The sequence below is a fragment of the Bos taurus genome, chromosome 8 (genome assembly GCF_002263795.3).
Source record: "Bos taurus isolate L1 Dominette 01449 registration number 42190680 breed Hereford chromosome 8, ARS-UCD2.0, whole genome shotgun sequence".
In the NCBI taxonomy this organism is placed as follows: domain Eukaryota; kingdom Metazoa; phylum Chordata; class Mammalia; order Artiodactyla; family Bovidae; genus Bos; species Bos taurus.
The window spans coordinates 112,269,651-112,284,646 of NC_037335.1; the positions used below are offsets into that span (position 1 = coordinate 112,269,651).

General features: G+C 51.6%; 1 protein-coding gene across 1 annotated transcript in view; it reads right to left on the reverse strand.

The window, feature by feature from the left end:
* SNTG2 (syntrophin gamma 2) overlaps positions 1 to 14,996 on the reverse strand; it is a 120,155-nt gene that overhangs the window by 42,967 nt on the left and 62,192 nt on the right. The window contains exons 5-8 of the mRNA XM_059889545.1: positions 11,641 to 11,684; positions 11,487 to 11,528; positions 7,982 to 8,069; positions 5,908 to 5,999 (exon numbers count right to left, since the gene is read on the reverse strand). Coding sequence (XP_059745528.1) covers positions 5,908 to 5,999; positions 7,982 to 8,069; positions 11,487 to 11,528; positions 11,641 to 11,684 — 266 coding nt within the window. The remainder of the gene's footprint in view (positions 1 to 5,907; positions 6,000 to 7,981; positions 8,070 to 11,486; positions 11,529 to 11,640; positions 11,685 to 14,996) is intronic.

Consider the following 14,996-nt stretch of genomic DNA (forward strand, 5'->3'; position numbering starts at 1 on the left):
ACCCCGCGATCACACCACCCCTGAAATCACGAATATGAGCAGGCATGACCATGGGCAGATCTCCCTGTTCCCCAGGGCTCCACCTGTGCACCCCATGATCACACCATCCCTGAATCACAAATATGAGCTGGGAATGAGTGTGGGCAGGCCTCCCTATTCCCCAGCACTCCACCTGAGCACCCCATGATCACACCACCCCTGAAATCATGAATATGAGCTGGGATGACCGTGGGCAGATCTCCCTGTTCCCCAGCGCTCCACCTGTGCACCCCACGATCACACCATCCCTGAACTCATGAATACGAGCTGGGAACAAGAGTGGGCAAACCTCCCTGTTCCCCAGCACTCCACCTGTGCACCCCATGATCACACCATCCCTGAATCACGAATATGAGCTGGGACGAGCGTGGGCACACCTCCCTGTTCCCCAGCGCTCTGACTTCCATTACCACAGGTATCTCTGGTTCTTCCAGAACTTCTACGTACAGAATCGTACAGGAGGCACTTGTGTGTGTAGCTTCATTCTCTCGGCAGGAAGTCAGTGACAGGATCTCCGTTTCTGTGTATTTCAGCAGAAGCTGGGAAAGGTTAAGGACAGGAGGAGAAGGGAGCAACAGAGGATGAGATGGTTGAAAGGCATCACCAACTCAGTGGACATGAGTTTGAGCAAACTCTGGGAGGTAGTGAAGGACACGGAAGCCTGGCGTGCTGCAGTCCATGGGGTCACAAGGATGTGGATACGACCGAGCGACTGAACTACAGCAGCAGATTATTCGCTGTCTTCGCTGAGCGGTATCTGCTGTTTGTGTGTGCCAGCGTCTCTTGCTTCGTTCACCTGTTGAGGGAGATCTGAGTCACTTCCAGTTTTGTAACAAGATAAATCAAGGTGCTGTGCTGTCAGTTAAATCTGGATGCCCAGTCTGCATTCCCGGGTAAGCTTCGTTTCTCCTGATCCATCACTCTCCTTTGGCTCCATCGTACATTTGAAGCTCTCTGTGTTGCTCTCTATGACGTCACAGACGCCAGGACTGCAGGGCGTCCAGGCTCATGACCCTCTCAGGTTTTGTAAACATCTAGAAGGCTGAGAAGACAAGACTTCCTTTCCTGTGTAGCGTGCGGTCAGTGATCACCATAAACAGTCGCTTCCTCTGGAATCCTGAATGCGCTCACCTCGTACATTCAAGTCTTTCCCGACGACCCTCAGATCTGCAGTGCATTCACAACCGACTCCGGTGCTGGAGGTGGGTCTGTTAGGAAGATGCTTTTTCAAGACGAATGCCACATGCAGAGACGCCACACCACTCACTGACAGCCTCCTGCAGGCTTCTGGCTTTCCATCACTCAAGCAGAGAAACATCCATCTCGGAGGCGGGTGTGGAGTGGAGACATGACCCTGGTGACCTCAGAGGGACGGGTCCAGCTTCCAGCCCAGAGGCCCCGGTGCCAGGCACCCCACCTGCCTCCTCAAGTCTCGGGGGCTACGGGGTCGCACATGAGGTGGGCAGGAAAGGAGTCCCTGCCTCGGGAAGAGCTTCCCTAGCACCCCTCTCTGTTACTCCCTTTCTAAATGGCTCTGGAGTCAGTAAGGAAGGAGATGGCCCTCCATGCACCCAGAGACCACCCTGGACTGCTGCTCTGAGAGGGTCAGCCCCAAGACACATGCCAGCCTTTCCTGAGGAGGCACCGGGACTGCCCTGAACCCAGAGCCCGTGCCAGACGAGCGCCCAGTGGAAGGCATGTTTCATATCGTAACAGTCCCAGGGGCTGTGAGTCCATCTCCCCGGCCAGTCACCCGCTGCTGGGAGAAGTCTTCCAACATTAAGACACGGGGCATCTTATGGAAAATCTCTGGGGAGTGGCCATCACAGCAGATTGTCCCCCAGGGATGGGGCTGGGAGCCTGGGCTGCCTGCAGCGTCTGAACTGGATGTGAAGCTGGTGCTCACTGATATGGGGGGGGATGGGAGAAGAAACGGATGTCAGGCACCAGAGCACAGCTTTAGGGGTGATGGGGTACCCTGCTCATGTTGGGAGTTGGAGGAGTCACCTGAGGCCACGGGGGTAGTGGGAGAGGGCGGATCCTGGGGATAGGAGGGATGCAGCCGTATTGCCAACTGGGCCCCGGGCACTATACAGTCCCCGGCTGAGTGCCCAGGCGTCCAGAACAGACTGGTGGACTTACACCCGAAGTCTAAGGATGATGGTGCCCAGGGCCCCAGCCTTGGGCGGCAGAGTGGGGGTGCCTCTAGGGCCAGCAAGTTGGGGCTTGCAGGAGGGAAGCACTCTGGGGGCTTTGCAAGGAGACCTGGGAGCTCCTTAGGGAGAAAGAGCCAAGATCTCCTGCTGTCCCCGGAAGGCCTCGAGGCTGGTGCAGCTGGGCCGTGGCCCCAGCACAGCGGCTGTGGCCTCCGCAGGCGTGGTGGGCATTGGTCGTGAGCTGCTCTGTGTTGCTCCTGACGGTGGTGATGTCCCTCGCAGATAGGAAGCACGTGCCTCGGGCCCTGGGGGCTTGAGAGGCACCCGTTTCTTCCCAATGCTGCTTTAAGTAGACCCAGAACTAACTACTTCTGTGACAGAGCTTCAGCTTTCACTGCATTTCCAGGGCTAATTTTCTTTGAGAATGCCTCCTGTTCAGACGGACTAGCATTAACTAAACACGTCTGCACCTGAATTTAAGTAGACCCAGAACTAAACCACTTCTGTGACAGAGCTTCAGCTTTCACTGCATTTCCAGGGCTAATTTCCTTTGAGAATGCCTCCTGTCCAGACGGACTGGCATTAACTAAACACGTCTGCACCTGACTCTCAGGGGCCCGGCCCTCCCTGGACAGCTGGACCGCCCTGCGTGACCCCCGGCAGAACACTGCGTGTGGACACGGCAGCCCGGGAACCTCGCGCAGCAGTGGGCTCTGCGTGTCTCTGTGAGCTGGCCGAGGGCAGGTCGCAGGTCACGGGGCCCAAGGGCAGACAGGCGGGTTCACACAGGCGCTCACACGCAGCCTTACCCCAGTCGAGCGTGTTTCTCACTGAAATGCTTGGCTTTCCCTCCAAAGAGCACCTCTTAAAGGCTCAATTAGACATCACGTATTAATTACTATTGAGGGAGAAGGGTCACTGTCAAATATTTTTCTGCAGCTGAATTAAGACACACACCTCAGGGATGAGACAGCAGCACTGTACTGTACGGTCTCTGCATGCCACAAAAAATGTAAATAATTTTCCTATTTGAATTTGATATATTTTGAGTGGAAATGTCTACTTTGTTATTTTAATGAAATTAATTCATTTCACGAAGACAGCTGAGTATCTAAATTAAGTTGTATACATTTTTAAGTGTTACAGTAATACAATAATTTAAAAGCAGATCAAAATATCTGATAGCAGATTACTGTTATATTCTTCTAATTGAAATCATTATTAGGATTATCATATAGCATTATCATAATAATGAGAAGTCATTATTATGATGATAAGATTAAAAACATCTCATGAAACATGAATGGTGGAGTAAAAACAGGGCCTGATTCTTAGACTCTTCATCGGGAGGTTGTCTGGAAGACAACTGAAGTCTTTACAGCTACCAGAATCTACTCAAGACAAAGGTCAATAAACTACCGAAGCGCATGATGAAAATAAGAGAGGAGTGTGCAAATACTATTTTTAGAAACACATGGTATCTTTTATACAGGACTGGGGGCTTCAGAGATGACGCAACGCCCCGATGTGACCTGACGACCCATCAAGCTGAGGCACTAACGTGAACGGAGGTGCCTCACTTCCTGGGCCAAGACTGTCGGGAGCAGAAGCGGCTAGTGGGAAACGCAACAGAAAGTGGCTCCCGAGCTGCACGAGAGAAAACAGACGTTCTGCGAAAGTCCGTGCTGGGCTGGCACCTGCCAGCCTAACTCAAGTGACTGCGTTACTTTCCACAGACTTCCCTCCTTTAACCTCCACATGCTTCCGGGATCCCTCGTGTTTTCCCTCCTGAAATGTGGCCTTTAGAGACTGTCCTAGTGAAAGCCTGTTAGCGACTCTTTCAGATCCTCTTCCTAAGAACAAGTCTGTACTTTCACTTGTTCTGGAAACACGTTTTTGCGAGGAATGCAGAGATAGACCAGTAGTGATGGCTTTTGTCTCCACGGTTTTGAAAATGTTATGCACTGGGCTGCTTTGCAGCTTCCACTGTCACTGCTGAGAAATACGTTGTTAACGAAAGTGTCATTCTTCATAAGTGACCTGTTTTTGCTGGTGGATTTTAAGATCGACTTTCAGTCACAAAGTCAGAGAGGCGAGTATGACTCTACATGAAGCTCAAATACAGATAAAATGAATCTATAGCAATTGAGGTCTAAACAATGGTAATTTTTTGAGGGGGATGTAGTGTGAGATTCCCCACTCCAGTGCTCTTGCCTGGAAAACCCCATAGACGGAGGAGCCTGGTAGACTGCAATCCATGGGGTCGTGAAGAGTCAGACACGACTGAGCGACTTCCCTTTCACTTTTCACTTTCATGCATTGGAGAAGGAAAAGGCAACCCACTCCAGTGTTCTTGACTGGAGAATCCCAGGGACGGTGAGCCTGGTGGGTGCCGTCTGTGGGGTCGCACAGAGTGGGACACGGCTGAAGCGACTCAGCAGCAGCAGCAGTGTGAGCTTTTGGCGACGTGCTATATTCTGACCATGGTGCTGTAACATTTATTAAGCTGTCATTTCAAAGTTGAATACTTCTCAGCATGTGCCTTATGTTTTAATTAAACCGTTAAATATCATTCTATCGTTCACTCGTTCATTATCTCTGCCTAGGAGACCAGCCTCCCGTCCATCTAGAAGATTCAAGTCATTGTTTAACTTAAATGTTTGTTTAACATTTTAAAATGTATTCATTTTAATTACTTTTTCTTTTTACATCTGCTCTTCACTTGCAACCACTATTTATAAGCTTCTTATAGGTTTCCTTATAATTTCTGCAAAATTCGGTTTCAATTTTGGGCTTTAATATACTATTCCTGTACACTTCTGACTCATTCAGTTCTTTGCAATGACCCTAGCCTTTTGCATTAATCTTCTGAAAATTTTAGCTTAGAAAATCAGCTATTCATCATCATAAATCCTTTGTTCTTTAATTTGAGCTCTTTATTCATCTGCCACAGGTGCTCCGGCACCCAGAGCCCCTCAGAGGCCCAGGTCAGCACCCAGGCTCCAAGCGCGTCTCGTGGAAGCACCAGTCACTCCGGCACCCAGAGCCCCTCAGAGGCCCAGGTCAGCACCCAGGCTCCAAGCACGTCTCGTGGAAGCGCCAGTCATCTCTCCGGAAAAAGGAAAACCGTTTTGGACGATCAAGTCATGCAGGAGTAACCCCCCTGTTTCCTCTGTGAAGGAAACATGAGCAGTGACCAACCAACAGGGGGCCAGGACGGAGCACGAGGGTGCGGGCGGGGCACCAGGACGGAGCGGGTGAGGGTGTGGACGGGCCCGACGAGGTTCAGGTTCAGGTCTGGGTGGGCAGCACTGGTGTGACCGAGACTCCGCTTGTTATAAATATTCGGCAGGGATCTGGACCTGATAAGGTCGCTGGTGTGACCAAGACTCTGCTCAGGTCACTGGTGTGCCCAAGACTCCACTTGTCATAAACACTCGGCCGGGGTCTGGATGTGAACAAGGATGGACTTAGAACCCTAAGCGGTGTGAGCCGTCCCTGGGCCTGGAAGAGAACACGGAGCCTGGGGTGAAGCCCTGAGCAGACTCCTGCTCGTGGAGGGGAGGAGAGAGGCAGCACCCGGGCGGAGAGCGGTTGACAATTCAGTTCCACGTGAGAACACAGGAAAGCTGTCACACACCCAAGGAGACACCGGGAATGGCTCGGGAACCACACACAGGCTGGTTAAAGGAGACAGGAGGCGCGTGCTTACCGTGTTGCTGGAGGCTCCGTTCAGATGCAGACCGCTGTCGAAGAGGGGCGAGGAGGCCCCGCTGCCCGGCTGGCTGGCTGGTCCCGGGGACCCTGTGAACAATACAGACTGTGCTGCAGACGCGGCTCCTGGGCTAACCTGCAGGTCCACCCGGCGGGTCCCCGACAAGCCTGGGAGAAGCGGACGGGAACAGGATGGACTTAGAACCCTAAGCAGCGTGAGCCGTCCCCGGGTCTGGAAGAGAACATACTGGCCCCTGGGCTGCGAGCCAGCGTGGCCCTCACCCCGCTGCACGGCCAGCCGCCCGTCTGGGGCCCACGGGAAGCGCAGCAGTGGGCAAGCAGGTCAGCCTTTCCCTAGGCCCAGGGAGACAGCGGCCTCCCCCGCCCATCCCCAGCCCCCATGGCTTCACGAACCTGCACTCCCCATTGCTAGGATAACGATGCTAATTTCCTAAGTTATTTTTGACTTTCTGATGATAACTTGGATATTATTTCTTTGTTTGACACATTTGATTATCTTTCACTGCAAGCTGCTTTAGTGAAAACTAGGAAGACAAGGTGAGTTTGAGGAAAGCGATGTTTGTAAAAAGAGGAAGCAGCTCTGGATTCATCAGGGAGCCACAGCTGGGCCTGGAGCGCGGACCCGGGTGGACAGGGAGGGGCGGGGAAGGGGGCCAAGTCAGCGTCCATCTCAAGCCCTCTGTCCGCTCTCAGCAAGTTCAGGGACGGAAAGGAGTCCCCATGTCCCCTAGCCTGTGGGCCTGTCCCCACACATCCCCCACTGCCTGCCCCTGTGGCTCTGGGTGGTCAGGGGCAGCAGGGGGCACAGTGAGACCAGTGCTCACTGCACATGGACACAGTTGTGGCCACGAGTCTCCTGCCTCGTCAGCCCCGACCACGTGTCTGGACCCCTCGCCAGATGCCAGACCAGGTGCCAGTGGCCCCAGGACCCAGGAGCCACTACGCTCAGGCTTGCCCCTGCCCCCTCCACACACACAGTGGGCGATCTCGGGAGAGAGCCAGGGGACCCGCCTCTCCTGTTCTCAGACGCGACGGGAAGGGCCCCGCCGGTCGTGGACGGTCAGAGCTGCTGCCTGCCTGGATCACATGTCCTTTGTTTTCCTTTAGCTTGAAGAGTTTCAAGGCCAACATTAGCCATCAAAAGCCAACTACTGGGGGATAAGTGATATTAGGCAAAAACTCCAGACCAGCTGGGAAGCCAAGTCTGACCGGCACATGGGTTTGCTTAATCAAAACCCAGACACTGCTTTAAAATCCAGATTTCCCACTTTCCTGGAAGGTGACAAAACCTGACTCTACGGGGTGAAGTCCCCGAGCGACAGGCACTGGCCGGAGCTGAGGGCACTTCAGCAGGGGCCCCACACCGCCCTCATCTGCACCCCAGACGGGGCTGCGAGCACCGGCGTGCGCCTGAAGGGGAGCAGGATGCACACGGGTCCCTCCCGTGTCACCAGCGTCCGTGTTGCGGAGGACGGAGCTGACAGCCCGGCCACGATGCTGCAGTCATTCCTCCGAGACACAAGCCCCTGGTGTGGTGGTTGTTGATCATTACCACCAGTTCACAGATGAGGAAAGTTAGTGGATGTCGTGCAAGTTACTTCTGTGATTTCAGTTTTCTTCTTGAAAAGTCAGGAGCCCGTTTACAGGCTCGCCTTCAGGACCCCGGCACAGTTTGGGTGAAGCAGGTGCCCATCACCCCAGATTCCCTTCAGACACTAGACCGCACAGGCAGAGCTCCAGCGGGCTCGGGGGAACCTGATGAACTCACGGGTCTTCACACTGACGTGTCCAGGCCGTCGAGGAGCCACTCCAAGAGTGAGGCCGTGTTCTTTCACGCCCCCCTTACCGTCCCACCCGAGGTTGTGTGGCCAGAAGACAAGTGTGGGCAGCCTGTCTGTCTATCCCTCTAAGATAACAGGATGCACACAGCATCCTGACCGTGGGGAATCCCTGCTTCTAAAGAGGCTGCAGGCGTGTTACACAGGAGGACGTCTCAGGAAAAACAACAGGTGAGGAGGAAGCTGTCGGCCCCCGTGAGCCCCTCCACTTACCTAATGGGAGCTTCAGAAACGACGGTGCTTCCCTGAGATACTCGACAGTGACGGTCACCTCATCGCCAGCATTTTTCAGAAGATGCACCTGTCAGTGTGACAAAGGACAGCCACTTTACCACTACAGAGGGACCACGGAAAGAAAGCGTGCATCCCCACCAGGGCTTGCCGGGGGGCTCAGACGGGAAAGAATCCGCCTGCAATGCAGGAGACCTGAATTCTATCCCCTGGTTGGGAAGATCCCCTGGAGGAGGAAATGGCACGCCACTCCAGTATTCTTGCCTGGAGAGTCCCATGGACGGAGGAGCCTGGCGGGCTACAGTCCATGGGGTCGCAGAGAGTCGGACACAACTGAGCGACTAACACTTCCACTCCCGCTACACGCTTCGCCTGTCTCTCGAGGAGCCAGTGTTCACGATTACCTCTGAGACTCTGGAAGCTCTGCAAGCCTCCCCTGGGGGGACGAATGGATGAGGTGTGTCCCCAGGCACACAGCTCCGTGCCTCATCCACACACAGGTGCAAGCCCAAGGCCAGGCTCCCCGCACGCTAGACACCCCCCTGCCCGAAACCAAACTCACGGAAGAAACCCACGCGGAGTACCAATCGCCAAATCTCAGACACTGGCACACAGGCCCGCGCATCTGCTGTGATGCTGCAAACTGCAAACACGAGCTTCAGAGCTGAAACGACCCTTTGGTTTGGAGAAACCGCGTGCATCACGTCGCCCCTCTCGGTTACAAGGTCACCCACCCCCGGGTTCAGGCTTTCATGTGCAGTTACAGAGCTCCCCACGTTAGCTCTGGAGACAGCTTTGAAAGCCTGACGTGTTTCCCGTCAGTTAGGCCACCTCGATCCAGACACAGCAGACACAGCCCAGAAATAAGCAGCTATAAGTGTTCCTGCCCCGGCCCCCTCAGGAACGTCCCCGATGCCTCCATATGACCTTGGTGCCCGGCCCTCGCATGCATAGCCACCGGCTTCTGCCCGGAGAACCCAGGAACGCCTTTCCTCTCACCCGGGGACATTTCCATGCCCCCCAGATCCTGACGTCCCCCGCCCCTGTGCCTTGGCCTGTGAACCCCGCTGAACACACGAGCCCAGGTCAGCTGAGTGAAGGGAGGGCAGGACAGCACCGTGAGCATGAGACGGACGCTCTGCTCGGACGGCCTGGCGGCTGGGGGCTCTCTGGGACCACCCTCCGCCCAGGCCGAGGCCCCAGAGACAGGAGTGCACCACCCCAGCCCCTCCCGGCTGACACGTGTCTCCTGTCCCCTGGCCACTTGTCCCCAGGCGATTCTGATCAAAGTGCCGGGTCACCGCACTCCCTCCTCTAACCCCGGGCAATGCCCTGCAGGTGTGGGTGTCCAAGGGTGGGGGACACACCCGGGGAGGGCTTGGCCCAACAGAAGCTGCCGGGTCCTCAGCTCATGGAGTTTTACGCTGAACACCTGGGCGTCACCTGGACAGCAAGGGCCTGAGATCTGTGACTCTCTTCAGGGTCAAGTTCACCCACTGCTTCTGTCATGCGGATCTGCACGTCTGTGTGTGCATGCACACTCACGCACACCTGGAGAAGCAAACAACCAGCCTCAGCTCCCGCAGGACACCTTCTACCAAACACACTTTGATCTGCTGAGTGACCAGCGCGACCACACGTGCGAGATGCTGGGATCGGGGTGCAGGGGTTCAGAGGGTTCAGGGGTGAGGGCTGGGCTGCAGCTTGGAATTGGAAGATTCTGTTTCTACCATTTTCTAAACACAAGGGAAGGCTTTATTTCTAAGGGTTCTTGAGTTCAAAACCAGCAGAACTCAGGATCTGGCCTGAGACCTTAGCGATAGCAGAGCAGCTGTGCGTGACTAAAACACGTATAAAAAAGAACCCATTTCAACTTGAAAAGGAGGCCTCACGAAGTGAGTCAGTGCCTTTTTGGTGATTATGGCATTTTGTTAATCAATGGCTCTCATAGGATCTAAGACCCTGGACTGCCATACTGGACTAGAAGTTAATTTAACATTTGATATTTTGAAAAAAATTCTGACCATGTTGCATAGAAACGGAGTTCTGCACCATCTCTCCTTCTGAGATCCTTCAAGATCAAGCACGGACCCTACTCTGGCCTCTGTGGACGTCAGGCTCGGGTCTGCGCTGGGGGCTCCAAGGCAGACAAGTGGGGCCAGGGCACCCGCAGGGGCACCCGTCACCCCAGCATCCCCGCCTCCCTGCTATCACTAACCTCTGCATGCAAGTCAGACCAAGCAATTTTCCAAACGTCGATTTCCATTCCTCTCTGAATGGTGAGAGGTCTCAGAATTTGCTCAGTAAAATTAAGTAAAGTTCCCTCCCTGCCAGGGCCGCTCCAATTTCGTGTGTCAGTGTGGATGGGGACATGGGTGCCATACAGCGGGACATGGACAGTCTCTGTCACCCTGAAGCCGTGAGGCTTGCCAAGGCAGGAGGCAACGAGCAGGCAGGAGTTCATTCTGTGGAGCTTTTTGGTTGAGCAGAACTGCCTTTTTCCCTTTTAGTATTAATTGAATCTAGAATTTACTCTGAAAAATGAGGGTGTGAAACTGTGTGACTTATGAGGTCTTCTACAAATTTAATATTTTTATGAACTTCATGAACCCGAAAAGCTGAGATCATGTATGTCATTAGCCACGCTGATTCAAGCATGGCTTCTGTATCACATAAGACTGTGGACTTATAATTTGATAATTTGGTCCAAAAGGTATATTTATATTAGTCAAATATTGGGATAGCTCTGTGTATTAAGTTTACACATCTTTTACTCAGAAGCTTTTCTGTTGGATGAACGCTTTCCCCCTCCTGGGGGCTTGGATAGAGTTACCTGGCTGTGCATTGTCTCTTTTTGAATTACTGTGTGTATTCTCACCTTAAGAAAGCAAGCTTTTGCAGAAATATTTTACAGAATATTTTGCAGATAAATATTTTGCAGAACTGATATCAATTTTGCAGAACTGATAAATGTTAGGTTTAGGAAATAAATTACATGTCATCCATTTGAACCTAAACCTTAAACCACGTGTCCCATCCAGCCTGTATATCTTACCTCCATGCCTGGAGAGTTAAAGGAATCCTTCTTAGTAACGAACCACTAATATGCTGCCTTGTGGAGCCTGACCCGACCTTGGCCAAGGTTCACATCTGGAAAGGCACTGGGGCAAAGCCTGTGACCCCCGTGTCCACGGGCCAGCATCCCAGACGGGCACCACAGGTGAGCGTCCTGAGATGGCCTCCAAGGTGGATGAGCATGCAAAGCCAGAGGGACCCTCACAGGCTCGACACGGGCCACCTGGGAGGGCTCCTCACTCCCTGAATTTCAGCCCCCATCTTCAAAATAGGAGCCACCAAATCTACCTTTTACAACACCCGAGAGGCCCCTATGAACACATGCGTGAAATGCATGTATAGAAACAAAATAATTAGAATAAGAGAATATCTAATAAAAAGAACAATATCCATAAAAAAACCACACACTTACCACTTCTTTGTGGGTTGCACTTTCTACATTGATGCCATTAACCTGAAAAGATGACAAATTAAGAATTTTGAGGATAATAATTGATAAGTCTCAGTTCAGAACTAACAGGAACTAACATGCAACAGAGCTAAGGACTGAAGTTCAAGATACTGACCTGGAGCAGGGCGTCCCCTACGAACAACATCCCTGTCTGGTCTGCTGCAGGGTCGTAAAAGGGGCAACAGTGTTAACAGAGACTCAGAGACATCACGCTCCTTGGTGGTGGCTGAAGCAGAGTATGCAGCCACCGGTACAGTGTGTGCAGGTGTGAGTGTGTGCACACGTGTGTGTGCATGCACGTGGACGTGGGAGCCTGTGTAGGTTAATGTATGTGTGTGTGCCTATGGGTACACGTGTGAGTGTGGGTATCTGTGTGTGCACGTGTGTAAGTGTGTGTGCACACATGTGGATGTGCCTGTGAGAGGCAGTCTGTGCATGTGTGCACAGGTATGCACATTGAGTATGAGTGTGTGCACATGTGTGAATATGCATGCATGCATACGGATGTGTGTGCATGTGGGAGTTTGTGTGGGTGAATGTGTGCATGTGTGCACAGGTGACGGTATCTGTGTGTGCACGTGTGCACGGTCATGCACACGCGTGCATGTGTGGATGTGTGATGTGGGAACGTGAGCACGTGTGTCTGTGTGCGTGTGCATGTGTGTCTGTGTGCGTGTGCATGTGCGCGTGTGTACACGGGTGTGGGGAAATGCAACGTCACATCACCAGCCCCTCCAATGCAGCTACACATTCAGCTGATTTTAGCACATTAAGAGAGTTACTTTCCAAACACAGAGCCTTGTTTAACGAGAAGCACAAATGAAGGATTTCATTGCACATGTGGAAAGTCTGATCCCCATTTTCCATTAAGTCGACACAGACAACAAAATAGGAATTACACAAGTCCCTTAGGACTTCCCCCTTTCTTGGGAACACATTTACACAGACTGTTTTAATTAAAGGGAATGTGCCCAGAATATTAAAGGCAAAAGGAAAGAAAACCTTTGCATTGTACAGTTTGAGTATAATCTCTATAGCATATTTCCACTTAATTTTTCTATTATCATAGGGGAAGAAAGAAACCTCCTTTTAACAAGACTGAACAAATTTGCACCAAATGTAAAGCATTTTTCAGTGTAAACCCTGGCAGCTGTCTTTTCTTTAATGCAAGTGCCTGACTTCGGCTCTGCTCTCCCAGGGACCCCGTGTGAGGGGCCCAGCTTGTAGCATCACACTGTCGTCCACACACCAGAGCCAGGAACCCCCTACCCCCGCCCCTCGCCAGCTCAGATGTCTTAGACATCTGGGTTGATTTCAGTAACTGATCATTTGGGCCACTTGTTTTTGCTCTTCCTGGGCTTTAAGTTCCCGCTCTTATGTTTAAATTGACCAACAAAGAGGGATCCCTGGAAACCCAAGCCCCCTCCCACCTCAGTGAAAACAGGCCCCCAGGGCCCTCTCTCTCTGCCGGCCACCTTGGTCTCACTGTGTGACCAGGTCTGCTGTGTAATTTCCAGGTCCTACCAGTAGAGAACCTCTACTTTTTCAAAGTTCCCTCAGGGTTACTGCCCAGGGCGTCTTGCAACCACAGTAAGAACCAAGAAGGCTGGAGCAGCTGCAGTGCAGGTAATGGCCGAGACCCACACAGAGCCCATTTTCACAGGTATCTTTTGCCTTCATCTAGATTTGCTTTATGTCTTTGGTTAAATATTGAAAACCAAGTAATAAGCTATTCTTTTAACAGTGGCATTCTTTAAATTCCAGAAAAATATTTAATGTCAATTGTTAATGTTAGTTCTAGTCATTAACTATATTAAATTTTGTTGAAAATAAAATACAATCTTTATACCACTAAACGCAATAGTATTTTAGGTAACTAATGAAGAGTTGACTCATTGGAAAAGACCCTGATGCTGGGAGGGATTGGGGGCAGGAGGAGAAGGGGACGACAGAGGATGAGATGGCTGGATGGCATCACTGACTCGATGGATGTGAGTCTGAGTGAACTCTGGGAGTTGGTGATGGACAGGGAGGCCTGGTGTGCTGCGATTCATGGGGTCTCGAAGAGTCGGACACGACTGAGCGACTGAACTGAACTGAACTGAATGAAGTTACTATTTACAGAGACTTTGCCCAGAAAAACCTCCACTGCCCATTAGGTGAGACCTACTGATAGAGACCTCTGTCTCTCTCTTTCTCCATCATTTAAAAAAGCCAATTAAAAAAAACTTTTGAATCAAATCTTTGAAGTGTTGTCCCTTTGATGGACACTTTTAGTCCTAAGAAACAAATTAGTGGTGGTGGTTTAGTCGCTCAGTTGTGTCCGACTCTGTGACCCCACGGACTGCGGCCCACCAGGCTCCCCCGTCCCTGGGATTCTCCAGGCAAGAACACTGGAGTGGGTTGCCATTTCCTTCTCCAATGCACGAAAGTGAAAAGTGAAAGTGAAGTCGCTCAGTCGTGTGGACTGTAGCCCTCCAGGCTCCTCTTTCCATGGGATTCTCCAGGCAAGAATACTGGAGTGGGGTGCCATGCCCTCCTCCAGGGGATCTTCCCGACCCAGGGATCAAACCCACATATTCTGCATTGCAGGTGGAGTCTTTACTGACTGAGCCACCAGGGAAAGTGGTAAAGTGGATGTAAAACAGTATCATGGAAGTTTGATTTTAATTTAAAATTTTAATTAATGTTCCTAAATAAAATAAACTTTTTGGTCAGATTAATACAGGTTAATGGGTTTCAGTTGAAAGTGGTTCCAGCTTATTTCTGTGGTAACCCTGTCATTACATCAGGATGTAAAATGGAAACAGGCCATAATATATTTTGATCCACATAAATATTCAAACATGCAAACTAGCTGCAGGGAGATCGTCTGTATTTGTTATTCTTGCCGTTTCAAGTCAAATTAACTGCTATCACTAGTGTCATGTGAGGTTATGCAAATTTAATCACTCTTTGCAATACAGTTGTGTTATAACAGAAATAATTTGTTTTCTCTGCAAATTAATTAGTAAGATTCAGACATGTTAAATATTCATTCACATAAACTTCTGGGGAATATTAGAAAATGATAATACCTCCTAAAAAGCCTTAGTGTTAACTGCACCAAGAATCTGGGTTAATAACAAGGGAAATCCAGTGTTTCTGGTGTCTCACACCCACTTCATCGTCCTTCACAAGCGCCGAGTCCTTTAAGGCCAGGACCAGTCACACGTGGGCATGGCCATCGCCCAGCAGGGGTCACGGGCGCTGTGGTCACAGCCCCTGCCCCGCCCTCAACTCCCGAGGAGCCCTGCTTCCTGACACGTGTTCACCTTCCAGCACAGCACGGGGGTGGGATTTTTATACTGAAAGATGGTACAGAATACTCAGATTAAAAAGCAGCAGTCTGGGGAGCACTGACTCAGCCCCACGTTTACATGGAGGTGCTGTGCGCCTTGCGCGGACGCGGGCCAGCCTGAAATAACCCAA